This window comes from Cherax quadricarinatus, chromosome 39, assembly GCF_038502225.1.
Source record: "Cherax quadricarinatus isolate ZL_2023a chromosome 39, ASM3850222v1, whole genome shotgun sequence".
Lineage (NCBI taxonomy): Eukaryota > Metazoa > Arthropoda > Malacostraca > Decapoda > Parastacidae > Cherax > Cherax quadricarinatus.
In genome coordinates this window covers 21,182,035-21,198,438 of record NC_091330.1, presented here as the reverse complement: position 1 = coordinate 21,198,438, position 16,404 = coordinate 21,182,035, and the positions used below count along the sequence as shown (strand labels likewise).

The 16,404-nt window shown below is 39.0% G+C and overlaps 1 protein-coding gene across 5 annotated transcripts in view; it reads left to right on the top strand.

Annotated features, from left to right (window-relative positions):
- LOC128696388 (uncharacterized) overlaps window positions 1–16,404 on the top strand; it is an 853,106-nt gene that overhangs the window by 352,876 nt on the left and 483,826 nt on the right. For all 5 annotated transcript variants that reach the window (XR_011392932.1, XR_011392933.1, XM_070092516.1 and 2 more), the window contains one exon: window positions 4,279–4,374. Coding sequence is in view for 3 of the 5 variants with exons in the window: in XM_070092516.1 (XP_069948617.1) it covers window positions 4,279–4,374 (96 nt within the window). In the remaining 2 variants the exon portion in view is untranslated. The remainder of the gene's footprint in view (window positions 1–4,278; window positions 4,375–16,404) is intronic.

Here is a 16,404-nt window from a genome sequence, read left to right as displayed (position 1 = left end):
AATTTCGTCAATTTTCCACCTTCACAAAAAGATTCTCTACGATTTCATAAGAAAAAATAACAATTTTTTTTTTTTAAAATTCTTGGACACTGGTGCGTGACTCCAGATTTGGGCCTTGGACCCTGAAAGGGTTAAAAAAAAAAAAAAAATATTTTTTCTTATGAAATGATAGAGAATCTTTTCCCAATTGTAATGACACCAAAAAAAAAACGAAATTTGATGGAAAACTGACGGAATTACGCTCTCGCAAAGTTAGCGACCTTGGCGATATTTACGAATCGGTGATTTCACCCACTTTGAGCCCTATTTTCGGCTGATTCCATTGTTCCAGTCGACCAAACTCATAGCTATTTCTTTAGAACTCCATTTTTTCTATCAATTGAGTACAAGAAACTGCCCATTTACCAATTTCAACTACCCAATAACGTGGTCAGAAATTGGCAATTTGGCCAATTTCACAAAAATTAAAAAATATGACAGTTTCAAAATAAGGTCCAGAATGAACAATGCAGACATTCCTGGCTCTAAAATAACATTTTCTTTGTTCATCAGTCATGTCTCCAGGCCCCTCTGATATTACTAAATACTAAATAACAAAAAGGCACAATACCGTGACTGGAACGATACACAAATAACCCGCACATAAAAGACAGAAGCTTACGACGACGCCTCGGTCCGACTTGGTCCAAGTCGGACCGAGGCGTCGTCGAAAGATTTACTATTATGCATACTACTCCAATACTGTAATAATTGTATAAATAACATCAACCCATTCATGACTGTATATTAGAATGGCTAGTTGGACATTTATTGGACAATGATGTCATTTGTTTACTTTTGAACATCGGCAAAAATCAAACATTTCCCCTAATTTGAGCTCCATTTCCAGGTTCTTTTTATAGTAAAATCAATCAAAATCATCTCTTTTTCTATAATATGTCTTCCATTCTATCAAATGAGACCAAGAAAACGAGAATACAACCATAAATACTATACAAAAATAAACCACAAATTCGGCATTTTAATTAAAAAAAACAGCCGGAGTTTTTTTTTTCTCATTATGCACTGCGTGCTCCAGGATTTTCTTTATGTTGTGCACACTGACCACACAGACCCATTCTCTCACATATGGGCCTACCAGCTTCTCCTTCTTGATTTGAAGCCGCTAGAATTTATGAGTATATATACGTCAAACACGGTACCTCGTAAGATGTATATATACGGCCGCGACAGTCAAAGGGTTAAACTATCCAAACGTAGATCTACGTTTTTTCAACATTTGAAAGTATGTAAAAAAACGTAGAGCTTCTTTTTTTTTTTTTGTTATACACCTACCATCCGACTTACGACCTGCTTGACATACGACCACTCGACTTACCACCATGTTTTTTATGCCAAATTTCTGGGAAATAAACAAGTGTTTGTGTTGTACACAGTGTTTATCCTAAACCTTACAGTATAAAATACAGTACTAACAGCATAAAAAGTAAAGTAAAACATGAAATACCAAAATAAAATAAAATAAAGTCATTACAAAAATGTTATGTTGATATTCAGTAGTAAAGTTCGACTTATGACCGGTTTCTCGGAACCGAACTCGGTCGTAAGTCGGATGGTAGGTGTATTTGAAAATATGTAAAAAAACATAGATCTACTTTTGGAGCACTACACATGTGAACATAGATCTGTTTGGACAGTTTAAGGGTTAACTATCAAATCCATTCATTCCCTAGGCTTCCTCAACTTATTAATCTCACTCCAAAACTTTTTCTTATTTTCAACAAAATTTGTTGATAACATCTCACCCACTCTCTCATTTGATCTCTTTTTACATTGCTTCACCACTCTCTTAACCTCTCGTTTTCTCTTCATATACTCTTCCCTCTTTGCATCACTTCTACTTCGTAAAAACCTCTCATATGCTAACTTATTCTCCCTTACTACTTTCTTTACATCATCATTCCATCAATTGCTCTTCTTCCCTCCTGCCCACTTTCCTATGACCACAAACTTCTGCTGAACACTAACACTACATTCTTAAACTTACCCCATACATCTTTGACCCCATTGCCCATACTCTCACTAGCCCATCTATCCTCCAATAGTTGTTTATATCTTACCCAAACTGCCTCCTCCTTTAGTTTATAAACCTTCACCTCTCTCTCACTTACTGCTTCTGTTTTCCTTGTATCCCATCTACCTTGTACTCTCAGTGTAGCTACAACTAAAAAGTTGGCGATTTTGCTGACTATTACTCCAGTTGATCAAATTCTTAGCTATTTCACTAGTATTACTTCTATTCTATCGATTGAGCACAAGAAATCACCAAATCAACTGTATCAACTACAAAATAAAGTGATCGGAAATTGGTAATTTGGCCAATTTAATGCAAAGTTAAGAATATTCTAATTTCAAAATAGGGTCCTGAATAAACAATGCCAGCATTTCTGGAACTAAACTAACATTTCCTCTGTTTATTAGTTATGTTTTCAGGCTTTACAAATGAATTCCATTTTGATTTTTTATTCACATAATGAATTTTTATTCAAGCCAAAAAATAGAAGATTTACTGTTATGCAATACTGTAATAATTGTATAAATAATATCACCGCATTTGTGAATGTATATTAGACCCACCAGCTGGCATGTATTAGACGTGTGGGATCATTTGTTTACTCTTGAACATTGGCAAAAATTTAACATTTCTGCTATTTTGAGCTCAGTTTCAACCCATTTCGCTTACTAAAACCAATCAAAATCATCACTATTTCTGTAACATGTCTTCCCTTCTATCAAATGAGATCAAGAAATCACAAATACAACTATAAAAAACATACGAAAAAACACTGCAAAGTCACTGTTTTAATCGAAAATTATGGTCTCAGTTTTTTTCCTCTCATTATGCAGTGTGTGCTGGAGGATTTGTTTTATGTAGTGTACACATACCACATAGATGTACTCGCTCATATCTAGGCCCAAATTTACCGCTCACAGCTTATTAGAGTGAGCTGAGCTCATGGCGTAGATCTACGGTTTGGACCCTCAACATATAGCTGTAGATACTCAAATAACCCGCACATAAAAGAGAGAAGCTTACGACGACGTTTCGGTCCGACTTGGACCATTGACAAAGTCACACTGTGTGACTTTGTCAATGGTCCAAGTCGGACCGAAACATCGTCGTAAGCTTCTCTCTTTTATGTGCGGGTTATTTGAGTATCGTTCCAGTCACGGTATTGTGCCTTTTTGTTATTTATAGCTGTAGATCTACGGCACGGACCCTCAACGTTTAGCTGTAGATCTTCGGCACGGACCCTCAAAGGGTTAAATGGTCCTCATTATCATTTACACCTGGCACCCCAAATTTACCTACCACACCCTCTCTAACTGTTTCTCCTACTTTAGCATTTAGGTTCCCTACCACAGTTACTCTCTCACTTAGTTCAAAAGTTCCTACACACTCGCTTAACATCTCCCAAAATCTCTCTCTCTCCTCTACACTCCTCTCTTCTCCAGGTGCATACACACTTATTTTGACCCACTTTTCACATCCGAACCTTATTTTAATCCACATAATCCTAGAATTTATACATTTATGTTCCCTCTTCTCCTTCCATAACTAATCCTTCAACATTATTGCTGCCCCTTCCTTAGCTCTAACTCTCTCTGATACTCCTGACCTAATCCCATTTGTATCTCCCTACTGAAACTTACCTATCCCCTTCAGCTTTGTTTCGCTTAGAGCTGGGACATCCAACATCTTTCTTATCATCTGCACTACATCTACACACATTCAAGCATCCCAGTTTTATAAAGTTTTTCTTCTTCTCTTGTTTAGTATTTTCTACAGGAGAAGGGGTTACTAGTCCATTGCTTTAGCATAAAAATACAAGAGGAATTAACATTTATGAAGAGATTCATGGAAACTTTCCTGAAGGTGGGAAGTACAGTGCCTGCACTCTGAAGGAGGGGTGTTGATATATTGCAGTTTTTTAACTGGAGTGTAGGCATACCTCTGGCAAGATAGTGACGGAGTGAATGATGATGAAAGTGTTTCTTCTTTTTTGGGTCACCCTGCCTCAGTGGGAAGCGGCCGATGTGTTAATAAAAAAATAATAAGGAGGAATTAAAATAAATGTTAATACTAAGAATACTTCAACAGCTTTATGTACAGTACATTCACTTTAAAAGCCGCAGAATAACCAAAATGGATTCTGGATGATGATGATCACTTGTAATTACCTATTTGTAATAGTGTGTTACTCTCCTTCTCTTCAGGCTCCATACCCACCATTGACCTTCATCCTGGCTAGCCGTGTTAGTGTCAACGCTGATCATCACTACATACTCAACATTGATTGTCGCTCACAGCAGGTGTGTGTGTGTGTGTGTGTGCACATGTGTGCGTGCTTGTGTGCATTGCACACGTACATTTTTAATTTTATAAACAAATTGAATGTAACATTGAAGGTGTAAAATTATTCAGATATTGTGCCTTTTTATTCTTGACTTCTGCTATTACCATTGCCACTTCTTTCACTACTACTAGACTTATTGCTATCTGTAATTCCCTATAGTTTCCACCTACACCCACCCAAAGAACTGTAAACATAAAATTCCTAATATAGCTGTTGTCTATTATATCTTATGTTAGTCTTACTAAATCTTAAGCTAATCCTAAGTTTGTCTAAGATACTCCTCCACTATGGCTTTAATAGAAACAATGTACAGTGCTCCCTCAATTATCATCCGTAATCCGTTCCTGGAAGTGGGACTATTTTCGAAAAAGACGATTTTCGAATCAATTTTCCCCAAAAGAAATAATGTAAATACAATTAATCCATTCCTGACACCCAGAAGTATTAAAACAAAAAAACTTTTTACATGAAATATAGATGTAGTACATAAACAATACAATGGCACATGATGAATGAAACATTAACAGCATAACACTTACCTTTATTGGCGATTCTTCTTAGTGTATGGAAGACTGGAGGAGGAGAGAGATTGAATTACTGTTTGGAAGGGAAATTCCCTTCCATCAACACCTCAGGTACCAAGTGCTTTTCTGGGGTTACTTCTCTTCTCTGTTTCTTAATGCTACTAGGACCACCTTGAGAGTCACTGAAGTCCTGCCTCGCAAAAAAACTATCCAGAGAGCTCTGTTTCTGGCGTCTCTTTAAAACTTCCCTAAAATGGGCCAAGACTGTCACTGTACAAGTTGCCGATATGGCTTGCAACATCCTTCTCAGGGTGATGTTTCTCCATAAATCTTTCCATCCTACCCCACATTTTAAAAATCTCCTTAATTTCTGAAGAAGGCACCTTCTTCTATCTCTCTTCCTCCTCCTCTGCAGCAAGATTCTGAGCTACAATCTGTTGCTGTTCCTGCTGAAGCTCTTGCAGCTCCTCAGTGGTTAGCTCTTCGTTGTGGTCCTCCACCAACTCTTCCACATCCTCCAAACTCACATCCAACCCCATGGAACTCCCCAATGTCACAATAGATTTCACAACTGACATAGGCTCATTAGGGTCAGCCACAAACCCTTCAAAATCCCTCTTGTGGACACAATCTGGCCACAAGTTTCTCCAAGCAACAACAGCTTCCTTGATTTCCTTTTTCTTGACTATGATGGAAGATATGGTTGTACAGGTTTTGTTATACAGCCTGGCCAGTTCGCCCATACGTATGCCACTTATATATTGTTCAATGATGCTTTTCTTAAATTCAGTCGTATTTCTCACCTTCTTTACCAAAGGCTTGGCACTAGGAGCTTTCTTTGGAGCCATGGTAGCTTATTTAGCACTTGCAAGCACTAAAATGAATGGAACATTATTAAATATTTCGTATGAACACGTGAGGGGACTGTCGCTCACTGGTAAACAATGGCACACTGGCTGGGAAGGGAGGCCGAGCTGTGAGTACGTGTCCAGGACGAAAGACGATTAGCGAGTTAACGGACCATTTGCAAGCCAATGTTTTGACGAAATAATGGGACTATTTCTGAAATGGACAACTTTCAGGTCGGACGATTATTGAGGGACCACTGTATCATATCAGGACAAATTGATTCTCATTATGGACTAAATCTGCCATTTGTACTAATATTAAATGATTTGACTACCTAACTATCTTAAACCTAATTATGTATGTGCCTAACTGGTAATGTTCTTAGTTAAGTACCTAATGATACTGCTCAAATATGACCTATATCAAAATAGGGCAAGAATTAGTATTAGTCTCCCCAAAGTGCCTAGGCACGATAGTGGCCATCTTTGTAACTTAAATATTATAACATGTCAACCACTCATTGTAAGCTTTACAAGGAAATAAATATATGTATTTGTATTTGTCGGGAGCAAGGGGCTAGTAACCCCTTCTGTACAAATTACTAAATTTAAAAAGAAAAACTTTCGTTTTTCTTTTTGGGCCACCCTGCCTTGGTGGGATACGGCTGGTTTGTTGAAAAAAGAAAAAAATTGTATTTGTACTAGTAATGCTACTACTAATACTACTACTACTACTACTATTACTATTACAGTGCCCCACCATACGAGTTTTTCAGGATACAAGCAGTCGCTTGGTTGATTTTTGGATACGAGCAAAAATTCAGGATGCGAGCTTGCCCTTCAAACAACTTTTTTTTAGACCTACAGATCTTGCAGAAATAAAAGTGAATACAGTGGAACCCCAGATTTCGTACTTAATCCATTCCGTGCTGAAACCGAAGTAATATTTCCCTTGAGAAATAATGTAAATACAATAAATCCGTTTCAGACACCCAGAAATATTAACAAAAAATACATTTTTTAAAGAATAACTATAGTTTTACATACAGAAAACAATCATAACTATACTTTTACATACAGAAAACAATATTTTTTTTATTAAAAAATTATTTTTCATATGAAATGACAGAGAATCCTTTCCCAATGGTTATGACACCAAAAGTACAAAATTTGATGGAAAACTTAAAGAATTATGATCTCGTGAAGTTAGCAATCTCAGCGATATATAGGCTCGGCGATTTTGCCCACTTTGAGCCCTATTTTCGGCTAATTCCATTGTTCCAGTTGACCAAACTCATAGCTATTTCTTTAGAACTCCATTTGTTCTATGGATTAGGTACAAGAAACTGCCTATTTACAGTGGTCCCTCATTTTTCGTAATTAATCCGTTCCTGGAAGTGTGACTATTATCGAAATTAACGATTTTCGAATCCATTTTCCCCATAAGAAATAATGTAAATACAATTAATCCGTTCCAGACACCCAGAAGTATTAAAACAAAAATTTTTTTTACGTGAGATATAGATGTAGTACATATTATTTATTATTATTATTTATTATCACACTGGCCGATTCCCACCAAGGCAGGGTGGCCCGAAAAAGAAAAACTTTCACCATCATTCACTCCATCACTGTCTTGCCAGAAGGGTGCTTTACACTACAGTTTTTAAACTGCAACATTAACACCCCTCCTTCAGAGTGCAGGCACTGTACTTCCCATCTCCAGGACTCAAGTCCGGCCTGCCGGTTTCCCTGAATCCCTTCATAAATGTTACTTTGCTCACACTCCAACAGCACGTCAAGTATTAAAAACCATTTGTCTCCATTCACTCCTATCAAACACGCTCATGCATGCCTCCTGGAAGTCCAAGCCCCTCGCACACAAAACCTCCTTTACCCCCTCCCTCCAACCTTTCCTAGGCCGACCCCTACCCCGCCTTCCTTCCACTACAGACTGATACACTCTTGAAGTCATTCTCTCTACATGTCCGAACCACCTCAACAACCCTTCCTCAGCCCTCTGGACAACAGTTTTGGTAATCCCGCACCTCCTCCTAACTTCCAAACTACGAATTCTCTGCATTATATTCACACCACACATTGCCCTCAGACATGACATCTCCACTGCCTCCAGCCTTCTCCTCGCTGCAACATTCATCACCCACGCTTCACACCCATATAAGAGCGTTGGTAAAACTATACTCTCATACATGATGAATGAAACATTAACAGCATAACACTTACCTTTATTGGCAATTCTTCTTAGTGTATGGAAGACTGGAGGAGGAGATAGATTGAATTAGTTACTGTTTGGAGGGGTTATCCCCTTCCATCAAGACCTCAGGTACCAAGTGCTTTTTCTGGGGTCACTTCTCTTCTCTGTCTCTTAACCCTTTGACTGTTTCAGGCCCCTTTCTGAAACTGTCATTCTATGTCGTCAAATATTCGAAAAAAAAATAATTTTTTCTTATGAAATGATAGAGAATCTTTTCCCGATGGTAATGACACCAAAAGTTCGAAATTTGGTCGAAAACTCACGGAATTACGCTCCCGCGAAGTTTGCGGAATCGGCAACATATGTGTATCATCGATTTCGTCGACTTCGAGCCCTGTTTTCAGCCAATTTCGTTGTTCCAGTTGACCAAACTCATAGCTATTTCTTTAGAACTCTATTTTATCTATCAGCTGAGTACAAGAAACCGCCCATTTACCAATTTGAACTACCCAATATAGTGGTCAGAAATTGGCAATTTGGCCAATTTCACGCAAATTAAAAAAGATGCCAATTTCAAAATAGGGTCCAGAATAAGCAAGGTAGACATTCTTGGCACTAAAATAGCATATCCTCTGTTCATTAGTCACATCTCTAGGCCCCTCTTATATTATTATTGCTTTCTATTTTTATTTTTTATTTATACAAAAAAATACAAAAATTTACTGTTATGCAGACTACTGTATTATTGTAAAAATGGTATAAATAATATCAGTGCACTAGTGAAAGAATATTAGACTCCCCAGCTGATGTGTATTGGACGTGTGGTGTGATTTGTTTACTCCTGAACATTGGTAAAAATCGAACATTTCCGCTAATTTGAGCTCGGTTTCAAGGTCGTTTTCATTGTCAAAGTAATGAAAATCATCTCTATTTCTGTAATACGTTTTCCATTTTATCACCAAAGACCATGAAAACGCTAATACAATGATAAATACTATATGAAAATACACCTCAAAGTCGGCGTTTTATTCCAAAAAAACGATCAGAGTTTTTTTTTTCTCATTACGCAATGTGTGCTGCAGGATTTTTTTTATGTGGTGCACACTGACCACACAGACCCATTCTCTCACATGTGGGCCTACCAGCTTTCTCCCGCTTGATTTGAAGCCGCTAGAATTATTGAGTATATATGCATCAGAAACATTGGCTCGTAAGACGTATTTATACGTCGAAAACAGTCAAAGGGTTAATGCCACTAGGACCAGCTTGTGAGTCACTGTACACCTGTGGCACTAAATACTTGTCCAGAGAGCTCTGTTTCTGGCATCTCTTTAAAACTTCCCTAAAATGGGCCAAGACTTTGTCACTGTACAAGTTGCCAATATGGCTTGCGACAGCCTTGTCAGGGTGATGTTTCTCCATAAATCTTTCCATCCTACCCCACATTTCAAAAATCTCCTTAATTTCTGAAGAAGTCAACTTCTTCCATCTCTCTTCCTCCTCCTCTGTAGCAATATTCCTAGCTGCAGTCTGTTGCTGTTCCTGCTGAAGCTCTTGCAGCTCCTCAGTGGTTAGCTCTTTATTGTGGTCCTCCATCAACTCTTCCACATCCTCCAAACTCACATCCAACCCCATGGAACTCCCCAATGCCACAATAGATTTCACAACTGTCATAGGCCCATCAGGGTCAGCCCTAAACCCTTCAAAATCCCTCTTGTGGACACAATCTGACCACAATTTTCTCCTGGTAGTCACTCCCTCCCAAGCCTTACCTATAAGGCTTATGCAGTGGAGGATACTGAAGAGTTCTTTCCAAAAATCTCTTAGAGTCAAGTGAGTGTCTGAGGTCACATTAAAGCACCTTTGAAACACTGCTTTGGTGTAGAGTTTTTTAAAGTTTGAAATGACCTGCTGGTCCTTGGGCTGGAGGAGAGGAGTGGTATTAGGGGGCAAGAACTTTACTGTGATGAACCCAAACTCCTCCAGAATTAGGTCATCCAAGTTTGGAGGATGAGCAGGTGCATTGTCCATTACTAGGAGGCACTTGAGATCCAATTTCTTTTCCAGGAGGTAATTCTTCACACTAGGGCCAAACACTTCATTGAACCACTTGACGAAAATTTCCCTCGTGACCCATGCCTTATTATTAGCTTTCCAATACACACACAATTTACTCTTCATAACATTTTTTTCCTGAACACCTTGGGGTTTTCAGAATTGTACACTAGTAACTGCTTCACTTTGAAATCTCCACTAGCATTTGCACAGAACATGAGTGTCAGCCTGTCTTTCAAATAGGCTTGTGTCCTGGCAGTCCCTTTTCCTTCTGAGTAATGTAGATCCTCTTTGGCATTTTCTTCCAAAAGAGGCCAGTTTCATGACAGTTGAACACTTGATCAGGTTTCAATCCTTCAGCCTCTATGTACTCCTCGAATTCACTTACGAATTTTGTAGCTGCAATTTTGTCCGAACTGGCAGCCTTGCCATGCCTTATCACACCGTGTATGCCACTATGGTTCTTAAATCTCTCAAACCAGCCTTAAATTCACAAATATCAGTACTCGTTGCAGGCAATTTCTTTACGAGATCATCATGCAACTGCCTAGCCTTTTCATAAATAATCGACTGCATAAGACTATCCTCCTGCTAATTGTTTCTCGTTTTTCCACACCAATAATAGCCTCTCAACATCTCTGAGTACTGGTGATCTCATTTTTGTCAGCATATTTACCCCCTTTGCAGGAACAGCTTCCTTGATTTCCTTTTTCTTGGCAACGATGCAAGCTATGGTTGTATGGGGTTTGTTATACATCTTGGCCAGTTCGGCCACACGTACACCAATTTCATATTGTTCAATGATGTTTTTCTTGAATTCATTCATATTTCTCACCTTCTTTACCAAGTGCCTGGCACTAGGAGCTTTCTTTGGAGCCATGGTAGCTTATGTAGCAGTTGCAAGGACTAAAATGAATGGAATATTATGAAATATTTTGTATGAACAAGTGAGGGGACCGTCACTCACTGGTAAACAATGGCACACTGGCTGGGAAGGGAGGGTGAGGCGGCTTGGAGCCATGTGTATACATCCTGGATGAACGACGATTCGCGGGCCAATGTTTTGACGAAACTAACGTTAGGATTTTTTAAAATTACGACTATCGAGCTTTACTTTTATCAAGGGACCACTGTACCAATTTCAACCTCCCAATAAAGTGGTCAGAAATTAGCAATTTGGCCAATTTCATGCAAATTAAAAAATATGCCAGTTTCAAAATAGGGTCCAGAATAAACAAAGCAGACATTCCTGGCACTAAAATAATATTTTCTCTGTTCATTACTCACATCTCCAGGCCTCTCTTATATTACTCTTGCTGTCTATTTTGAATTTTTATTCACATAAAAAATAGAAGATTTACTGTTATGCAGACTACTGCATTATTGTAAAAATAAATAATATCAGTGCACTTGTAAAAGAATATTAGACTCGCCAGTTGACGTATATTAGATGTGTGGCAAAACTCGAACATTTCTGTTACTTTGAGCTCAATTTCAAGGTTCTTTTCATTGTGAAACTAATCAAAATCATCTCCATTTCTGTAATATGACTTCCATTCTATCAAATGAGACCAAGAAAATGAGAATACAACCATTAATACTATATGAAAATACACCTCAGAGTTGGCATTTAATCCAAAAACACGGTTTATTTATTTATTTATTTATTTTTATTTATTTAGTAATTTGAGCATACATACAGAGGTACAAAAAAATACAGGTAAGAGCAGCATGCCAAAGCCACTTATATGCATAGCATTATGGGCTGGCTTAAAATTAACTTAAGATTAACTAAGCAATGATGAAATCAGTGATAAGACATTATTGTAAACAGATAACTATAAAGCACAAATGAGTATTACAAAGACAGGTCATATGGTTGCATGCATTGCTGTACATTCAGTCGAATGGAGTATTCTGTTAGATTGGGTTTTAGGTTTAACATTTATGTGATATAATTGTGAGAAACATTTAAGATATACAATTTATAAGGTTCAGTGGAGTTTTTTTTTTTCTCATTATGCACTGCGTGCCGCAGGATTTTTTTCTATACTGTGCACACTGACCACACAGACCCATTCTTTCACATGTGGGCCTACCAGCTTTCTCCTGCTTGATTTGAAGCCGCTAGAATTTTGGCTTATTAACCCTTTCAGGGTCCCCAGGCCCTCTCCCAGATTTGTTCTCAGGGTCACCCAAACTTCAAACAAAAAAAAAATTATTTTTTCTTATGAAAAGATAGAAAATCTTTGACACCAAAAGTACGAAATTTGATGGAAAACTTACGGAATTATGCTCTTGTGAAGTTAGCGGTCTCGACGATGTTTACTCATCGGCGATTTTGCCCACTTTGAGCCCTATTTTCGGCCAATTCCACTGTACTAGTCAACAAAAATCATAACTATTTCGCTAGAACTCCATTTTTTCTATCGATTGAGCACAAGAAACCACCCGTTTACTGATTTCAACTATCCAATACAGTGGTCAGAATTTAGCAATTTTGCCAATTTCACACAAATTTCAAAAGATGCCAATTTCCAAATAGGGTCCAGAATAAACAAAAAAGACATTTCTGGAACTAAAATAATATTTCCTATGTTCATTAGTCATGTCCTCATGCCCCTCTTACATTCTTTTGCTTTCCACTTTGAATTTTTATTCTCACAAAAACATAGAAGATTTATTGTTATGCAGAGTACTGCATTAGTGTAGAAATGGTATAAATAATATTGGCATACTTGTGAAAGAATATTAGACTCGCCAGTTGACATATATTAGACGCTTAGCATGATTTGTTTACTTTTGAACTTTGGTAAAAATCGAACATTTCTGCTTCTTTCAGCTCAATTTCAAGGTACTTTTCATTGTAAAACCAGTCAAAATCATCTCAATTTCTGTAATATGTCTTCAATTCTATAAAATGAGACCAGGAAAACTAGAATACAACAATAAATACCATCCAAAAATGCAGTGCAAAGTCACTGTTTTAATCCAAAAACACTGTCAAAGATTTTTTTTCTCATTACGCACTGTGTGCTGCAGGGCTTTTTATACTGTGCACACTGACCACATAGACCCATTCTTTCATATGTAGGCCTACCACCTTTCTCTCACTAGATTTGAGGGCGCTAGAATTTAGGCGTACTAGTACATATGTCAAAAACCCTGGTGCGTAAGCCGTGCTAGTACTTCCAAAACTCTGAAAGGGTTAATATGTCAGAAACACTGGCTCGTAAGACATGTATATACGACTAAAACGGTCAAAGGGTTAAATCTTACGTCTTTCAACAAACTGGCCACATCCCACCAAAGCAGGGTAGCCCAAATAGAAAAACAAAAGTTTCTCTTTTTAACTCTAGTAATGTATACAGGAGAAGGGGTTACTAGCCCCTTGCTCCGGGCATTGTAGTCACCTCTTACGACACACATGGATTATGGACGAAGAATTCTGTTCCACTTCCCAATGGAGAAAAGGGTTAAATATGATGCTAATATCAACTACAGCTTATTTATCTATCACAATTCATCTAATATAACATAATAAACAATATTAATAACATAGAAACATGATATATACTCAAGAATGAATAAAATATGTCGTTTCGTATGTGACTAGTGGTGGTGGTGGTGTTGTTTGGTTTATCAGGGCCACCGACAGCATAAGCCCGTATAGTTGCGCATGGCCACCACCACTAAATACACTGCTAGTCACACTGTTACATCACTAGTCACACTGAAGCAATGTACAGTGGAACCTCTAAAGTCGAATGTATCACATATCGAACGTTTCGAAAATAGGACCATTTTTTCGGACAAACTGTGTCCCTATTATTGAATGCGCCCCTATTTTTGGACTGCCGGGTATGGGACCTGTCTGCCGCTTGCTCTGTCCGCATCCCCTCGCAGGCGCCGTGAGCAGTCTAGCTTTGTTTATGCTTGAGTGAACACAAACCTGTGCTCTCATTCACACATTTTACGATTATTTCGTTGTGTTTAGTGCTTGTAGGACTGTGAAATAAGCTGCCATGGGCCCAAAGAAACTTGCTGGTGGTACCTCTGTGGTAAAGAAAGTGAGAAACACCATAGATGTGAAGAAGGAAATAATACAGAAGTATGAGAGTGGTGTGAGACTTGTTGAGCTTGCCAGGATATATAGGAAAAACAAGTCGACCATCGGTTCTATCCTGTCAAAGAAAGAACAAATCAAGGAAGCTGATGTTGCGAAAGGTGTTAATATAGGGAGTGGATGAGGTGCCTTCTTCAAAGATTAAGGAGATTTGTGCCAAGTGGAATGATGTCCAAATGTTTGTGCAGAAGTACCACCCTGAGCAAGCTGAAACAAGCCATCTTTGCAACAAGTTCAGTGACAGAACCATGTCCCATTTTAGGGAAATGTTAAAGAGGCGCCAGAAGCAGAGGACTGTGGACAGTTATTTTGTGAGACAGGGGTCCAGTGACTCTCAAGCTGATTCTAGTGGCATTAACCCTTTGAGGGTTTTGGTCGTACTAGTACGTCTTACGCGTAGGGGTTTTTGTCGTACTAGTACGCATAAATTCTAGCGGCCTCAAATCTCACAGGAAAAGGCTGATAAGCCTAGATGTGAGAGAATGGGTCTGTGTGGTGGGTGTGCGCAGTAGGAAAAAAATCTGGGACCCAGTGGTGCATTGTGGGAATGCCATCATAGTACACAATTTCCACGTGCCCTGTGGTAAGAAGTTCCTCACTCCTTGGCGAATTGGGACACTTTTGTTCCCCAGTGACAGTTCTAATACAGATGGAAGTGACAGTGAAGATGAGTTTCAAGGTTCTGGTGAGGTTTTGACCGAAACTAATGACCATAATATGGGTAATAGTGAGGAAAACCCAGACAACCCACAGCCTTCCACCTCTGGTGCTGGGCCATCTTGTTCACGTTCAGTTGTACCAGAATCAAAGAGGAAACTCCTATTTTCCAAAATCCCAGACTCAGATGTGAGCATTGGTGATGATAGTGATAGTGATTATAAACTACAAGCTCTTCAAACTTGTTCCAAGAATGGAGGAGGAGGAGGAGGCAGAGGAGGAGGAGGCAGAGGAGGAGGAGGCAAGAGGAGGAGGAGGCAAGAGGAGGAGGAGGCAAGAGGAGGAGGAGGCAGAGGAGGAGGAGGAGGAGGAAGAAGAAGAGGAGGAGGAGGAGGAGGAGGAAGAAGAGGAGGAGGAGGAGGAGGAGGAGGAAGAAGAAGAGGAGGAGGAGGAAGAAGAAGAATACATAATGATAACAATAATACATAATAATAATAATACATAATAATAATAATACATAATAATAATACATAATAATAATAATAGGTAATAATAAATGTTCACCCATGACAGTAACAAGATAAGGGGAGATAACATCTGATAAGTGCTGACGTTTGATGAGGGTAAATGAGGGTAGAGCTGATGCCAAAAGATGAGATAAACATCTCCCTCCCTTTGTTTTTGCTGGTATACTAACATTTCTGTCTGTCTATTTGCCTGTCTGTCAAGCTCCCTGTCTATCCATCTAGCTCTCTGTCTCAGAGAGCCACAAGACTGTGTCATCACTTTTACTCACATATTCAAGCAGAGTATAGCATTTTGTCTGGGTTTCTTGGGTTATCCTAGGTAATTTATACTATGTATACTTGTATTTATGTGTACCTGTGAGACAGAGATAAAAAGACAGATAGAATGAGGGAGAAAGATAATTAGATAGAATGGAGGAAGGGAAGCAGCATCCGACCCCATTGTTTTGACAGGCGGGAGGGGGGAGTGAGTAATGAGACAATATGTCATTTTGACAGCTGCCGACTCCTGGTAATTTACACTATGGAGGAGAAGGAGAAGGAGGAAGAGTAGGGGGAAGAGGAAGAAGAGGAGGAGGAGGAAGAGGAAGAGTAGGAGGAAGAGGAATAAGAGGAAGAGGAGGAGGAAGAGGAATATTAGGAGGAAGATTAGGGGGAAGAGGAGGAAGAGGAAGAAGAGGAGGAGGAGGAGGAGGAAGAGTAGGAGGAAGAGGAAGAGTAGGAGGAAGAGGAAGAAGAGGAGGAGGAGGAAGAGGAGGAGGAGGAAGAGGAAGAGTAGGAGGAAGAGGAAGAGGAAGAGTATGAGGAAGAGTAGGAGGAAGAGTAGGGGGAAGAGGAGGAAGAGGAAGAAGAGGAGGAGGAGGGTGGAACACTAGTACACTGGTACTGGTACACTAACATTTCTGTCTGTCTATTTGTCTGTCTGTCAAGCTCCCTGTCTATCTGTCTATCCGTCTAGCTCTCTGTCTCAGAGAGCCACAAGACTGTGTCATCACTTTTACTCACATCTTCAAGCAGAGTATAGCACTTTGTCT